At 45.4% G+C, this 16,786-nt stretch overlaps 1 protein-coding gene across 1 annotated transcript in view; it reads left to right on the top strand.

The window, feature by feature from the left end:
• Window positions 1–16,786, top strand: part of nf1b (neurofibromin 1b) — an 80,241-nt gene that overhangs the window by 24,614 nt on the left and 38,841 nt on the right. The window contains 7 exon segments of the mRNA XM_046320011.1: window positions 373–508; window positions 866–928; window positions 2,667–2,825; window positions 8,225–8,322; window positions 8,438–8,584; window positions 9,369–9,515; window positions 9,658–9,768. Coding sequence (XP_046175967.1) covers window positions 373–508; window positions 866–928; window positions 2,667–2,825; window positions 8,225–8,322; window positions 8,438–8,584; window positions 9,369–9,515; window positions 9,658–9,768 — 861 coding nt within the window.

Here is a 16,786-nt window from a genome sequence, read left to right on the forward strand (position 1 = left end):
CATTGTCCCATGCTCTCTTGCTGTCTCTGATTATGACTGACTGGTTCTGTGTCTCTGGTTATGGCTGACTGGTTCCGTGTCTCTGGTTATGGCTGACTGGTTCCGTGTCTCTGGTTATGGCTGACTGGTTCTGTGTCTCTGGTTATGGCTGACTGGTTCTGTGTCTCTGGTTATGGCTGACTGGTTCTGTGTCTCTGGTTATGGCTGACTGGTTCTGTGTCTCTGGTTATGGCTGACTGGTTCTGTGTCTCTGGTTATGGCTGACTGGTTCTGTGTCTCTGATTATGACTGACTGGTTCTGTGTCTCTGGTTATGGCTGACTGGTTCTGTGTCTCTGGTTATGGCTGACTGGTTCCGTGTCTTCGGCTGCAGGCTTGAGCAGAGTGAGATCCTGGAGGAGAACCAGAGGAACCTGCTGCAAATCACCAACCGCTTCTTCCTGGCCATCATCAACTCCTCCACAGAGTTCCCCCCTCAGCTGCGCAGTGTCTGTCACTGCCTGTTCCAGGTACGTATTAGACCCCTCAAGTCCCAACTCTAACCCACTCCACCGGCTGGAAACCCTCATCTGACTGACAGGGTTCCTTTTATCTCAGGAATTATCTGAGCTTTTTCTGCAGTGGTCACCATTTCTGTTTCCAGGGTGTTTATTATGAACTAGGTAAATGTACATCACAAGGTAAGCTTTGATGGCATAGGAATCATTTGCACTTTTGTGCAGGTTCTGTATACGAAAGCAGTAGTATTTGTGCAGGTTCTGTATACGAAAGCAGTGGTATTTGTGCAGGTGCTGTATACGAATGTAGTAGTTTGTGGTGTGTGTATGTTTGTGGTGACTTTTTTTGTGCCCATCTCTGTTCTGTAGGCAACTTGCCACTCTCTACTGAATAAAGCCACAGTTAAAGAGAAAAAGGAAAGCAAAAAAGCAGTAAGTTCAGAGAACGTTCTCCCTGGCCACTCTGTTGAAAGAAAGGGAAGGCCTCTTGCTCTTCTATCACCTTAAACTACTTTATACTCCCGCCCTCCTTACAATCACCACCTGAAATCCCACTACTAATACTTTTACTTCCAAACAAGTTTCTCTCAGTTTCAATGTACACTCACCACAAACTGGTGGGACTGTTGTAGCTACAATATTCCTATCCACTGCTCCTCTGGTCTCTTAATGGTGTTTGGGTTTTTTTTGAGTTTTTTGGGGGTTGGTGTTTGAAAGGAGTTTGGGGGTCTATGATAAGGGTCTATGATAAGGGGCTTGTATGATAAGGGGCTTGTATTGCAGGTCACGGAGCACTTTGGCAGATAGTTGTTTGGTGCTACTCTGTCCTGGGATCCACTCCTGGAATTCCTTATCATTCCTGGAATTTGGAACACTTGTAAAGACCTAAGGTTTCTGTGCCGTTCAGTACAAGCTATGTTTGGCAGTGCAGAAAGACCTCCATCCCAGGGGTGATCTGATGACCACACCCTCAGTTCCCTCTACTGCATTTTTATAAATGACTTTTTTATTTAATCATTGTTCTGTATTTGTATTTAATTATGATATTTTATTTAATTTGACCTCTTTTTTTTCTCAATTTTGTGATATCCAATTGTTCTATCTAACGGACTCGGGAGAGGCGAAGGTCAAGATCCGTGCGTCCTCTGAAACACGACCCCGGCAAGCCGCACTGCTTCTTGGCACAACACCTGCTTAACCTGGAAGCCAGCCGCACCAATGTGTCGCAGGAAACACCGTACACCTGACGACCGTGTCAGCGTGCAATGAGCCCGGCACGTCACAGGAGTGGCTAGAGCACAATGGGACAAGGAGAACTCGGCTGGCCAAAACCTCCTCTAACCCGGATGACGCTGGGCCAATGTGCGCCGCATCATGAGTCTCCCGGTCGCGACCGGCTGCTGCACAGCCTGGGATCGAACCAGGATCTGTAGCGATGCAGTGCCTTAGACCGCTGCGCCACTCGGGAGGCCCCCTCTACTGCATTTACCTTTATCTGAAACGAACAATGAAGTGAGCTAGCAGCTTGTAATCATGAGTAGTTGTGTCATCGGTTGAGATGTCATATTGGCATCATGGTTAATATTGCTAGTGGTCAATATCCTGTGTTCATGGGACTGAGCAGTAAGCTGTAGAGGCCTGGTAATTGGCTGACATTTAATCTAATACTGCAGGCTGTTAATAACAGCTTGTGGTGTTGCAGCAGCAATGAAACAATTATTTTCATTTTACAGCCTAGTAATTCCTTTGCTGCGATCCCCCTTTTAAAATACACTTGTGTTACAGCTGATGACATTTCAGTATGCAGACATGCAGAATGTTTGTTCAGTTCAGGCGAGGGATTTAACTGAACATTGCCCAGTGCTTTCTCAGTAGCATACAGTATCAAGTCTACACTAGTAGTTAGGACTGGTCTAAGATTCTCCTCTCCCCTTTATCTAGATTTCCAGGCGCCTTGCTTTCCTTTTTAATCTCTAACTCAGTTTTGAAGCGGGCCTAGTGGTGTGAATGTGGTTTGGTGGTGACGTGGCCATCTTGTGTCCTCTAGCCTGTGGAATACTTTCTCCTACACTCGATCTGCTCCAACCCATGCTCTCTCCTCCTCTCCCTCTCTTTAACAATGAATCCTCCCCTGTTCTTATTATCCCTCCTCCAACATCCTCACATTCAGGTGGTCAGCCAGCGTTTCCCCCAGAACAGCATAGGGGCGGTGGGCAGTGCCATGTTCCTCCGTTTCATCAACCCTGCCATAGTGTCACCCTATGAGGCAGGCATCCTGGATAAGAAACCTCCTCCCAGGATAGAGAGGGGATTGAAGCTCATGTCCAAGGTAAGAGGACAGGACACCCAGGCCTCATATACAATATGGCTTAACACTATGTGACCGGATTCAGCATCGTAGGCATTTGACTCTATTTCCTAGTTCACAGTAGGGCTGGAAAAGGCGGGCTGAACAGGCCTCCATTAACATCGACGGGGCTGTAGTGGAGCGGGGCGAGAGTTTCAAGTTCCTTGGTGTCCACATCACCAACTAACTATTATCGTCCAAACACACCAAGACAATCCTGAATAGGGCACGGCAACACCTTTTCCCCCTCTGGAGACTGAAAAGATTTGGCATGGGTCCCCAGATCCTCAAAGTTCTACAGCTGCACCGTGCAACCGTAAGGTGCTACAGAGGGTGGTGGCCAAGCTCTCTGACATCCAGGACCTATATATTAGGTGGTGTCAGAGGAAAACCCCCCAAATTGTCAGACTTCAGTCACCCAAGTCATAAACTGTTTTCTCTGCTACCGCACGGCAAGCGGTACTGGAGCGCCAAGTCTAGGACCAAAAGGCTCCTTAACAGATTCTACCCCCAAGTCATAAGATAGATGAACAAGTAATCAAATGGCCACCAGACTATTTACCTTGACCCACCCCATTTGTTTTTACACTGGTGCTACTCACTGTTTATTATCTATTGTATGCATAGTCACTTCACCCCTACCTACATGTACAAAGGACCTCAACTAACCTGTACAGCCGCACATAGACTTGGTACCGGTACCCCCCCCCCCCCTGTATATAGCCTCACTATTGTTATTTTATTGTGTTACTTACTTTAGTTTATTTGCAGAGACTGCAGGGGTGCGTGCTACACCACTGCATAAGTTAAGTTTAGTTATGAGGAATCTAAGATGTAACAAGAAAATTAGATCCAGCTCAGGGCTCCAGCTACTCTTTCAGTTTGCTAACTTGCTAGCTAAGTGGTGAGATGTCAAGGTTAAGCTTCTTGGTTACAGCAGTGACATTCAATCCCGTTCTGGATCAAGATCCCTGTTGCCTAAATAGTTTTGTGCGTCCCCAAAATGTGTAGAAGTACACTAAACAAAAATATAAACGCAACATGCAATAACTTTGAAGATTTTACTGAGTTACAGTTCATATGAGGAAATCAGTCAATTTAAATATTCATTAGGCCCTAATCTATGGATTTCACATGAATTGGAATACAGATATGCATCTGTTGGTCACAGATACCTTAAAAAAAAGGTAAGGGTGAAAACCAGTCAGTATCTGGTGTGACCATCATGCGGTGCGACACATCTCCTTTGTATGGAGTTGATTGTGTCTTGTGGAATGTTGTCCCACTCATCTTCAATGGCTGTGTGAAGTTGCTGGATATCAAATCTGATGTTATTTGTCACATGGGCCGAATTCAACCGGTGTAGACCTTACCTTGTAATGCTTACTGACAAGCCCTTAACCAACAATGCAGTTCAAGAAATAGAGTTAGTAAATATTTTCTTAAATAAACATTTGAAATATAAAAAAGTGACCCACTAAAATAACTGCTATATATGGGCTGGTGGTACAGAGTCAGTGTGCGGGGGTACAGGATAGTAATGAGGCTATATACAGGGGGTATCAGTACCGGGTCAGTGTGCTGGGCTACAGGTTAGTAATGAGGCTATATACAGGGGGTATTGGTACCGGGTCAGTGTGCTGGGCTACAGGTTAGTAATGAGGCTATATACAGGGGGTATTGGTACCGGGTCAGTGTGCTGGGCTACAGGTTAGTAATGAGGCTATATACAGGGGGTATTGGTACCGGGTCAATGTGCAGGGGTAGAGGTTAGAGGTAATTTGTACATGTAGGTAGGGTAGGGGTGAAGTGACTGCATGTATAATAAACAGTGAGTAGCAGCAGTGTACAAAACAAAGGGGACTGGAATGCTCTATTGTCCATGTCGATCCCGAGCATCCTTAACATGCTCAATGGGTGTCCTGTCTGAGTATGCAGGCCGTGGAAAACTGGGACATTTTCAGCTTCCAGGAATTGTGTACAGATCCTTGTGACATGAGGTGATGGGGGCAGATGAATGGCATGACAATGGGCCTCGAGTTCGTCACATTATCTCTGTGCATTGAAATTGCCAACGATAAAATGCAATTGGGTTCATTGTCCGTAGCTTATGCTTTCCCATACCATAACCCCACCACCGACCATGGAGCACAACGTTGACATCAGCAAACCGCTCGCCCACACGATGCCGTACACGCGGTCTGCCATTTCGGTTTCCTGTACAGTTGAAACCGGGATTAATCCAAGAAGAGTACACTTCTCCAGTGAAGGTGAGCATGTACCTGCTGAAGTTGGCTACAACGCACAACTGCAGTCGGGTCAAGATCCTGGTGAGGATGACGAGCTTGCAGATGAGCTTCCCCGAGATGTTTTCTGACAGTTTGTACAGACATTCTTTGGTTGTGTAATCCCACAGTTTGACCAGCTGTCCGGTTGGCTGGTCAAGACCATCCCGCAGGTGATGAAGCCGGATGTGGAGGTCCTGGGCTGGCGTGGTCTGCGGTTGTGAGGCCGGTTAGACGTACTACTAAATTCTCTAAAACGACGTTGGAGGCAATTTAAGTAAGAGAAATGAACATTCATTTCTCTGGCAACAGCTCTGTTGGACATTCCTGCAGTCAGCATGCCAATTGCACACTCCCTCAAAACTTGAGACATCTGTGGCATAGTGTTGTGTGACACAACTGCACATTTTAGAGTGGCCTTTTATTGATCCTAGTTCAAGGTGCACCTGTGTAACGATCATGCTGTTTAATCAGCTTCTTGATGTGCCACACCTGTCAGGTGGATGGTTTATCTTGGCAATGGAGCAAGTATGTGCAAAGCTGTCATCAAGGCAAAGGGTGGCTATTTGAAGATTCTCAAATATAAAATATTATTTGATTTATTACTACATGATTCCCCATATGTGTTATTTCATAGTTTTGATGTCTTCACTATTTTACAATGTAGAAAATAGTAAAAAATAAAGAAAAGCCCTTGAATGAGTAGGTGTACTAAAACTTTTGACTGGGGGGGGTGTGTGTGTGTGTGTGTGTGTGTGTGTGTGTGTGTGTGTGTACAGTGCCCTCAAAGTATTCAGACCACCTTACTTTTCCCACATTTTTTTAGGTTACAGCCTTATTCTAAAAATGCATTCAATAAAAAGTAAATCCTCACCCATCTTCACACAATACCCCATAATGACAAAGCAAAAATAGGTTTTTATAACTTTTTAGCAAATGGAATAAAAAATACCCTATTTACATGCAGTGTAAGTATTCAGACCCTTTGCTATGAAACTCGAAATTGAGCTCAGGTGCATCCTGTTTCCGTTGATCAGCCTTCAGATGTTTCTACAACTTGATTGAAGTCCACCTGTGGTAAATTAAATTGATTGGACATGATTTGGAAATGCACGCACCTGTCTATATAATGCCCCACAGTTGACAGTGCATGTCAGAGCAAAAACCATGCCATGAGGTCGAAGGAATTGTGTCAAGGCACAGATCTGGGGAAGGGTACCAAAACATTTCTGCAGCATTGAAGGTCCCCAAGAACGGAGTGGCCTCCATCGTTCTTAAATGGAAGAAGTTTGGAACCACCAAGACTCTTCCTAGAGCTGGCCGCCTGGCCAAACCTGAGCATTTGGGGGAGAAGGGCCTTGGTCAGGGAGGGGACCAAGAATCCGACCAAGAACCTGATGGTCACTCTGACAGAGCTCCAGAGTTTCTTTGTGGAGATGGTAGAACCTTCCAGAAGGACAACCATCTCTGCAGCACTCCACCAATCAGGCCTTTATGTTAGAGTGATCAGACAGAAGCCACTCCTTATTAAAAGGCACATGACAGCCTGCTTGAAGTTTGCCAAAAAGCACCTAAAGAGTCTCAGACCATGAGAAACAAGATTATCTGGTCTGATGAATCCTAGATGGAACTCTTTGGCCTGAATGCCAAGCATCACGTCTGGAGGAAACCTGACACCATCCCTATGGTGACGCATGGTGGTGGCAGCATCATCCTGAGAGGATGTTTTTCAGCTGCAGTGATTGGGAGACCAGTCAGGATTGAGGGAAAGATGTACAGAGAGATCTTTGATAAAAACCTGCTCCAGAGCACTCAGGACCTCAGACTGGGGCAAAGGTTCAGGGACTTCGTTCCTAAGCACACAGCCAAGACAATGCAGGAGTGGCTTCGGGACAAGTCTCTTAATGTCCTTGAGTGGCCCAACCAGAGCCCAAACTTGACCCTGATCGAACATCTCTGGAAAGACCTCAAAATAGCTGTGCAGCAACGCTCCCCACCCAACCTGACGGAGTTTGATGGCTCTGCAGAGAAGAATGGGAGAAACTATAAATACAGGTGTACCAAGCTTGTAGCGTCACACCAAGAAGACTTAATGCTGTAATCGCTGCCAAGTGTGCTATAACAAAGTACTGACTAAAGGGTCTGAAAAATTATCTAAATGTGATTTTTTTTTGTTTTTAATAAATTAGCTAACATTTCTAAAACCCTGTTTTTGCTTTGTCATTATGGGTTATTGTGTGTAGATTGAGGGGAAAAACTATTGAATCCATTTCAGAATACGGTTGTAAGTCAAGAGTTCTGAATGCTTTCCTATAGCACTGTATGTACAGTTATTTTTGTTGTTGAAATAGTGCACATTCAGGAATACTGTGTACCCCGCTATGGTACAGAAACGATATGACACTATGAAATGCCATTCTGACTCATATGTTTACATGTGAATCATTACATGTGAATCATTAAAGTTACCCGGAAGGTTGCTAGAATAGTACCCGGAAGGTTGCTCGATCGAATCCCTGAGCTGACAAGGTAATAATCTGTCGTTCTGCCCCTGAACAAGGCAGTTAACCCACTGTTCCTAGGCCGTCGTTGTAACTAACAATTTGTTCTTAGTTAAATAAAGGTTAAAAAAATGTTATGGGGCTACAGCTTAAGAGGATGAGAACGATGCTGAATGGGTGTAAACTAAGAAAATATTTTAATTTAAGGGCTTTTTCTCCTACTTGTCTCAAATTCTTCGTTTCATTATTTTACACTTTTATAAAATGTTAAAATAGTCAGTCTTGAAAATTTGGTAAGCTCACCTTCCTGAATTCAGTCACATATGGTGTATTCTATCTGAGGATCTTTCCTTGTTGTTGACATGTTTTTATTTATAGCCTAGTGGTTAGAGCGTTGGACTAGTAACCGGAAGGTTGCGAGTTCAAACCCCCGAGCTGACAAGGTACAAATCTGTCGTTCTGCCCCTGAACAGGCAGTTAACCCACTGTTCCCAGGCCGTCATTGAAAATAAGAATGTGTTCTTAACTGACTTGCCTGGTTAAATAAAGGTAAAATAAAAAATAAAAAAATAATTAAATTAAATTTCTCTTCCAGATCCTGCAGAGCATTGCCAACCATGTTTTATTCACCAAAGAGGAGCACATGAGGCCTTTCAATGACTTTGTCAAAAGCAACTTTGATGCAGCTAGAAGGTATGATAAAATAAGGATCTCTTCCCTCACTGAAACCTATTGGATGTTTTTATTGGATACTCATTAACCTATCAGGCCGAGCTGAATCTTGTTCATTTGTCCTTTTGTGTTGTAGGTTTTTCCTGGACATTGCATCAGACTGCCCTGCCAGTGACTCCGTCAACCACAGCCTGTCCTTCATCAGTGATGGCAATGTTCTGGCCCTGCACCGGCTGCTGTGGAACAACCAGGAGAAGATAGGACAGTACCTCTCTAGCAACAGGTGAGTGGGCTGAACAGTCCATCAGAGTTGTGTTGTATTGCTTGGGACGACTTCGATGTTATAAGAGATATATCTGTTTCTATGTAAGATTGTAAGACAGTGGCCCAGCCTACCATAGTCAAATGTTTATTCACGAGAACGTTTTGAAGTCCACAATACAAAGACATCCATTTTATACCGGCGCACATACTTCCACACAAACAGTAGGTATCCTGCGCACATACTGTCTCCCTACCCAGCCGACATAGATTACAGAGACCGTGAGAAGCACTCCCTGGTAAGGCCTTAAGACCAAATCTCTGTGGCCTCTAGCCAAGGTCGGCACCGAATTTTGCTCAGACAGTCTGTGTTTAAGATACTATAGAGACATATTGTACAGATATATTGTTTTACTGACTAAAACTACACACATCATTAATTTTATGATTCTAATCAATTTCATACAATTATATGGTTTCAGGGTTGAGTATTCTAATCATTCATTTAAACATATAAATCCCATTATCAGAGTAGACTGGATCAAATCCAATTTGATTTGTCACATGCGCTGAATTACAACAGGTTACAGTGAAATGCTTACTTACAAGCCCTAAACCAACAATGCAGTTTTAAGAAAAATACGTGTTTAGTAAATGATGGATAAGTAAAAAAAAATATGCAAATAATAATTAAAGAGCAGCAGTAAAATGACAGTAGCGAGGTTATATACAGGGGGTATTGGTACAGTGTCATTGTGCGGGGAGTACACGTCTGTCGTGCTAACCACTTCCTTGTTCTTCTTCAGGGATCACAAGGCAGTAGGGAGACGGCCGTTTGACAAGATGGCCACCCTCCTAGCCTACCTGGGGCCCCCAGAGCACAAACCTGTGGCTGACACCCACTGGTCCAGCCTCAACCTCACCAGCTCCAAGTTTGAAGAATTTATGACAAGGTACACACATCAAATTACTATTAATCACATAGATCTCACTGTCACAAGCCGGTCTCATAAAACTGGATATGATAGTATCTGAGGCAGGGGTTGTTTTGTTAGTACTCTAAAAGTACCTCCGATCTTGTATTTGCTGCCTCAGACACCAGGTACATGAGAAAGAGGAGTTCAAAGCCCTGAAGACCCTCAACATCTTCTACCAGGCTGGCACCTCAAAGAACGGCAACCCTGTCTTCTACTACATCACACGCAGGTGAAAACTGCAGACTGTCACATTTCAACAGAGTCACAAAACGCTCTATTCACTTCATCATGATGCATTTATTCAGAAAAATTGATGCTGGAAACATTTTAAAAACGAGGCATTGAGTTGGAGCACTCAACAATAAAAGGCATAGATTAATTTATTTTAGCTCACCTTAATCCATTGTACAGATGAGAACAGGTGACTGACGTTTCGACGTCAAGCTGATGTCTTTCTCAGTGACTTGACAGTTTCACTTAGGCCACTATGCTATAAATAGGAGCTATTTAGACACAACAATGTAAGAAAATAATGTTTCAAGGTAAATGGCAAATTAATACCAATAATAGGAGATCATGTCTGATTAATCAATAGCATGTCTTGTTAATCAATATGGAATCATGAAATAAGCAAAAAAGTGTTGAACAAATCAAAATATATTTGAGATTTGAGATTCTTCAAAGTAGCCACCCTTTGCCTAGATGACAGCTTTGCACACTCTTGGAATTCTCTCAACCAGCTTCATGAGGTGGAATGCATTTCAATTAAAAGGTGTGCCGTGTTAATTTGTGGAATTTCTTTCCTTAATGCGTTTGAGACAATCAGTTGTGTTGTGACAAGGTAGGGGTGGTATACAGAAGATGGTAAAAGACCAAGCCCTTATTATGGCAAGAACAGCTCAAGTAAGCAAAGAGAAATTACATTCCATTATTACTTTAACACATGAAGGCCAGTCAATCTGGAAAATGTGATCATTTCTTTTGTGTCACTGGCTTACACACAATACCCCATAAGGTCAAAGTGGAATTATGTTTTTGGAAATTTGACAATGAAACGCTGAAATGTCTTGTGTCAATAAGTATTCAACACTTTTGTTTTGGCCTAAATAAGTTCAGGAGTAAAAATGAGCTTAAGTCATATAATATGTTGCATGGACTCACTCTGTGTGCAATAAGTGTTGCAACATGATTTTTGAATGACTACGTCATCTCTGTACCTCACACATACATTTGTCTGTTAGGTCCCTCAGTCAAGCAGTGAATTTAAAACAGATTCAACCACAAAGGCCAGGGAAGTTTTCCAATGCCTCACAAAGAAGGGTACTTATTGGTATGTGTGAAAATCCCTTGGAGTATGGTGAGGTTATTGATCACACTTTGGATGGTGTATCAATACACTCAGTCACTACATTTACATTACATTTAAGTCATTTAGCAGACGCTCTTATCCAGAGCGACTTACAAATTGGTGCATTCACTAGAAAGATACAAGCATCCTTCCTAACTCAGTTGCCTCAGTGGAAGGTCAATAGTAACTTTAAAACAGAGTTTTAAAAAATATGTCTGTGATAGGATAAAACTGAGGACGGATCAACAACCTTGTAGTTACTCCACAATACTAATTTAATTGACAGAGTGAAACGAAGAAAGCCTGTACAGAAAAAAATATTCCAAAGCATGCATCCTGTTTGCAACAACACACTAAAGTGATACTGCAAATAAATGTGGCAAAGCAATTAACTTTTTTTCCTGAATACTAAGTGTTATGTTTGGGGAAAATCCAATTCAACACATTACTGAGTACCACTCTTAATATTTTCAAGCATAGTGGTGTCTGATTCATGTTATGGGTATGCGGCATGGTAGCCTAGTGGTTAGAGCGTTGGACTAGTAACTGGAAGGTTGCAAGTTCAAACCCCCAAGCTGACAAGGTACAAATCTGTTGTTCTGCCCCTGAACAGGAACCCACTGTTCCTAGGCCGTCATTGAAAATAAGAATTTGTTCTTAACTGACTTGTCTAGTTAAATAAATGTAAATGCTTGTAATTAAGGACTGGAGTTTTTCAGGATAAAAAACAATTACTGCTTTCCACCAGACATTGAGAGATGCATTAACCTTTCAGCAGGACAATAACCTAAAACCCAAGGCCAACTCTATACTGCAGTTGCTTATCAAGAAGACCGTGAATCCTCCTGAGTGTTCGAGTTACAGTTTTGACTTAAATCTGCTTGAAAATCTGTGGCAAGACCTGAAAGTGGTTGTCTAGAAAGGATCAACAACCAATTTCACAGAGCTTGAAGAATGTTTTGAAAAGAATAATGGGCAAAGGTTGCACTTCCATGTGTGGAAAGCTCTTAGAGATTTACACAGAAAGACTGCCTCTCACCTGCAGTGGGTTATGAGCAAAGTAAACCCTCTCACCTGCAGTGGTTTATGAGCAAAGTAAACCCTCTCACCTGCAGTGGGTTATGAGCAAAGTAAACCCTCTCACCTGCAGTGGGTTATGAGCAAAGTAAACCCTCTCACCTGCAGTGGGTTATGAGCAAAGTAAACCCTCTCACCTGCAGTGGTTTATGAGCAAAGTAAACCCTCTCACCTGCAGTGGGTTATGAGCAAAGTAAACCCTCTCACCTGCAGTGGTTTATGAGCAAAGTAAACCCTCTCACCTGCAGTGGGTTATGAGCAAAGTAAACCCTCTCACCTGCAGTGGGTTATGAGCAAAGTAAACCCTCTCACCTGCAGTGGTTTATGAGCAAAGTAAACCCTCTCACCTGCAGTGGTTTATGAGCAAAGTAAACCCTCTCACCTGCAGTGGGTTATGAGCAAAGTAAACCCTCTCACCTGCAGTGGTTTATGAGCAAAGTAAACCCTCTCACCTGCAGTGGGTTATGAGCAAAGTAAACCCTCTCACCTGCAGTGGGTTATGAGCAAAGTAAACCCTCTCACCTGCAGTGGTTTATGAGCAAAGTAAACCCTCTCACCTGCAGTGGTTTATGAGCAAAGTAAACCCTCTCACCTGCAGTGGTTTATGAGCAAAGTAAACCCTCTCACCTGCAGTGGTTTATGAGCAAAGTAAACCCTCTCACCTGCAGTGGTTTATGAGCAAAGTAAACCCTGTCACCTGCAGTGGTTTATGAGCAAAGTAAACCCTGTCACCTGCAGTGGGTTATGAGCAAAGTAAACCCTGTCACCTGCAGTGGGTTATGAGCAAAGTAAACTCTCTCACGTGCTGTGGGTTATGAGCAAAGTAAACTCTCTCACCTGCTGTGGGTTATGAGCAAAGTAAACTCTCTCACCTGCTGTGGGTTATGAGCAAAGTAAACCCTCTCACCTGCTGTGGGTTATGAGCAAAGTAAACCCTCTCACCTGCTGTGGGTTATGAGCAAAGTAAACCCTCTCACCTGCTGTGGGTTATGAGCAAAGTAAACCCTCTCACCTGCAGTGGTTTATAAGCGGCAGGGTAGCCTAGTGGTTAGAGCGTTGGACTAGTAACCGGAAGGTTGCAAGTTACATTTACATTTACATTTAAGTCATTTAGCAGACGCTCTTATCCAGAGCGACTTACAAATTGGTGCATTCACCTTATGACATCCAGTGGGACAGTCACTTAACAATAGTGCATCTAAAACTTAGGGGGGGTGGGGTGAGAGGGATTACTTAACCTATCCTAGGTATTCCTTAAAGAGGTGGGGTTTCAGGTGTCTCCGGAAGGTGGTGATTGACTCCGCTGTCCTGGCGTCGTGAGGGAGTTTGTTCCACCATTGGGGGGCCAGGGCAGCGAACAGTTTTGACTGGGCTGAGCGGGAGCTGTACTTCCTCAGTGGTAGGGAGGCGAGCAGGCCAGAGGTGGATGAACGCAGTGCCCTTGTTTGGGTGTAGGGCCTGATCAGAGCCTGGAGGTACTGAGGTGCCGTTCCCCTCACAGCTCCGTAGGCAAGCACCATGGTCTTGTAGCGGATGCGAGCTTCAACTGGAAGCCAGTGGAGAGAACGGAGGAGCGGGGTGACGTGAGAGAACTTGGGAAGGTTGAACACCAGACGGGCTGCGGCGTTCTGGATGAGTTGAAGGGGTTTAATGGCACAGGCAGGGAGCCCAGCCAACAGCGAGTTGCAGTAATCCAGACGGGAGATGACAAGTGCCTGGATTAGGACCTGCGCCGCTTCCTGTGTGAGGCAGGGTCGTACTCTGCGGATGTTGTAGAGCATGAACCTACAGGAACGGGCCACCGCCTTGATGTTAGTTGAGAACGACAGGGTGTTGTCCAGGATCACGCCAAGGTTCTTGGCGCTCTGGGAGGAGGACACAATGGAGTTGTCGACCGTGATGGCGAGATCATGGAACGGGCAGTCCTTCCCCGGGAGGAAGAGCAGCTCCGTCTTGCCGAGGTTCAGCATGAGGTGGTGATCCGTCATCCACACTGATATGTCTGCCAGACATGCAGAGATGCGATTCGCCACCTGGTCATCAGAAGGGGGAAAGGAGAAGATTAATTGTGTGTCGTCTGCATAGCAATGATAAGAGAGACCATGTGAGGTTATGACAGAGCCAAGTGACTTGGTGTATAGCGAGAATAGGAGAGGGCCAAGAACAGAGCCCTGGGGGACACCAGTGGTGAGAGCGCGTGGTGAGGAGACAGATTCTCGCCACGCCACCTGGTAGGAGCGACCTGTCAGGTAGGACGCAATCCAAGCGTGGGCCGCGCCGGAGATGCCCAACTCGGAGAGGGTGGAGAGGAGGATCTGATGGTTCACAGTATCGAAGGCAGCCGATAGATCTAGAAGGATGAGAGCAGAGGAGAGAGAGTTAGCTTTAGCAGTGCGGAGCGCCTCCGTGATACAGAGGAGAGCAGTCTCAGTTGAATGACTAGTCTTGAAACCTGACTGATTTGGATCAAGAAGGTCATTCAGAGAGAGATAGCGGGAGAGCTGGCCAAGGACGGCACGTTCAAGAGTTTTGGAGAGAAAAGAAAGAAGGGATACTGGTCTGTAATTGTTGACATCGGAGGGATCGAGTGTAGGTTTTTTCAGAAGGGGTGCAACTCTCGCTCTCTTGAAGACGGAAGGGACGTAGCCAACGGTCAGGGATGAGTTGATGAGCGAGGTGAGGTAAGGGAGAAGGTCTCCGGAAATGGTCTGGAGAAGAGAGGAGGGGATAGGGTCAAGCGGGCAGGTTGTTGGGCGGCCGGCCGTCACAAGACGCGAGATTTCATCTGGAGAGAGAGGGGAGAAAGAGGTCAGAGCACAGGGTAGGGCAGTGTGAGCAGAACCAGCGGTGTCGTTTGACTTAGCAAACGAGGATCGGATGTCGTCGACCTTCTTTTCAAAATGGTTGACGAAGTCATCTGCAGAGAGGGAGGAGGGGGGAGGGGGCGGAGGATTCAGGAGGGAGGAGAAGGTGGCAAAGAGCTTCCTAGGGTTAGAGGCGGATGCTTGGAATTTAGCGTGGTAGAAAGTGGCTTTAGCAGCAGAGACAGAGGAGGAAAATGTAGAGAGGAGGGAGTGAAAGGATGCCAGGTCCGCAGGGAGGCGAGTTTTCCTCCATTTCCGCTCGGCTGCCCGGAGCCCTGTTCTGTGAGCTCGCAATGAGTCATCGAGCCACGGAGCGGGAGGGGAGGACCGAGCCGGCCTGGAGGATAGGGGACATAGAGAGTCAAGGGATGCAGAGAGGGAGGAGAGGAGGGTTGAGGAGGCAGAATCAGGAGATAGGTGGGAGAAGGTTTGAGCGGAGGGAAGAGATGATAGGATGGAAGAGGAGAGAGTAGCGGGGGAGAGAGAGCGAAGGTTGGGACGGCGCGATACCATCCGAGTAGGGGCAGTGTGGGAGGTGTTGGATGAGAGCGAGAGGGAAAAGGATACAAGGCAGTGGTCGGAGACTTGGAGGGGAGTTGCAATGAGGTTAGTGGAAGAACAGCATCTAGTAAAGATGAGATCGAGCGTATTGCCTGCCTTGTGAGTAGGGGGGAAGGTGAGAGGGTGAGGTCAAAAGAGGAGAGGAGTGGAAAGAAGGAGGCAGAGAGGAAAGAGTCAAAGGTAGACGTGGGGAGGTTAAAGTCGCCCAGAACTGTGAGAGGTGAGCCGTCCTCAGGAAAGGAGCTTATCAAGGCATCAAGCTCATTGATGAACTCTCCGAGGGAACCTGGAGGGCGATAAATGATAAGGATGTTAAGCTTGAAAGGGCTAGTAACTGTGACAGCATGGAATTCAAAGGAGGCGATAGACAGATGGGTAAGGGGAGAAAGAGAGAATGACCACTTGGGAGAGATGAGGATCCCGGTGCCACCACCCCGCTGACCAGACGCTCTCGGGGTGTGCGAGAACACGTGGGCGGACGAAGAGAGAGCAGTAGGAGTAGCAGTGTTGTCTGTGGTGATCCATGTTTCCGTCAGTGCCAAGAAGTCGAGGGACTGGAGGGAGGCATAGGCTGAGATGAACTCTGCCTTGTTGACCGCAGATTGGCAGTTCCAGAGGCTACCGGAGACCTGGAACTCCACGTGGGTCGTGCGCGCTGGGACCACCAGAGTAGGGTGGCCGCGGCCACGCGGTGAGGAGCGTTTGTATGGTCTGTGCAGAGAGGAGAGAACAGGGATAAACAGACACATAGTTGACAGGCTACAGAAGAGGCTACGCTAATGCAAAGGAGATTGGAATGACAAGTGGACTACACGTCTCGAATGTTCAGAAAGTTAAGCTACGTAGCAAGAATCTTATTGACTAAAATGATTAAAATGATACAGTACTGCTGAAGTAGGCCAGCTGGCAGTGGGTGCGTTGTTGACACTACACTAATCAAGTCGTTCCGTTGAGTGTAATAGTTTCTGCAGTGTTGCTATTCGGGGCTAGCAGGCTAGCTAGCAGTGTTGTTTACGTTACGTTGCGTTAAAAGAACGACAATAGATGGCTAGCGAACCTAGAAAATCGCTCTAGACTACACAATTATCTTTGATACAAAGACGGCTATGTAGCTAGCTAAGTAGCTAGCTACGATCAAACAAATCAAACAGTTGTACTGTAATGAAATGAAGTGAAAATGTGATACAACCTGTGAATGCGACCGGGTAGTTGAGTTCTATACAGAAGACGTTGGCTAGCGTTGGCTAGCTGTTGGCTAGCTAGCAGAGTCACCTACGTTAAGGACGACAAATAGCTGGCTAGCTAACCTCGGTAAATTAAGATAATCACTCTAAGACTACACACTCTAAACCTAAACAACACAATTATCTTGGATACGATGATACGATGATACGAAG

This window comes from Oncorhynchus gorbuscha, linkage group LG02 (genome assembly GCF_021184085.1).
Source record: "Oncorhynchus gorbuscha isolate QuinsamMale2020 ecotype Even-year linkage group LG02, OgorEven_v1.0, whole genome shotgun sequence".
Lineage (NCBI taxonomy): Eukaryota > Metazoa > Chordata > Actinopteri > Salmoniformes > Salmonidae > Oncorhynchus > Oncorhynchus gorbuscha.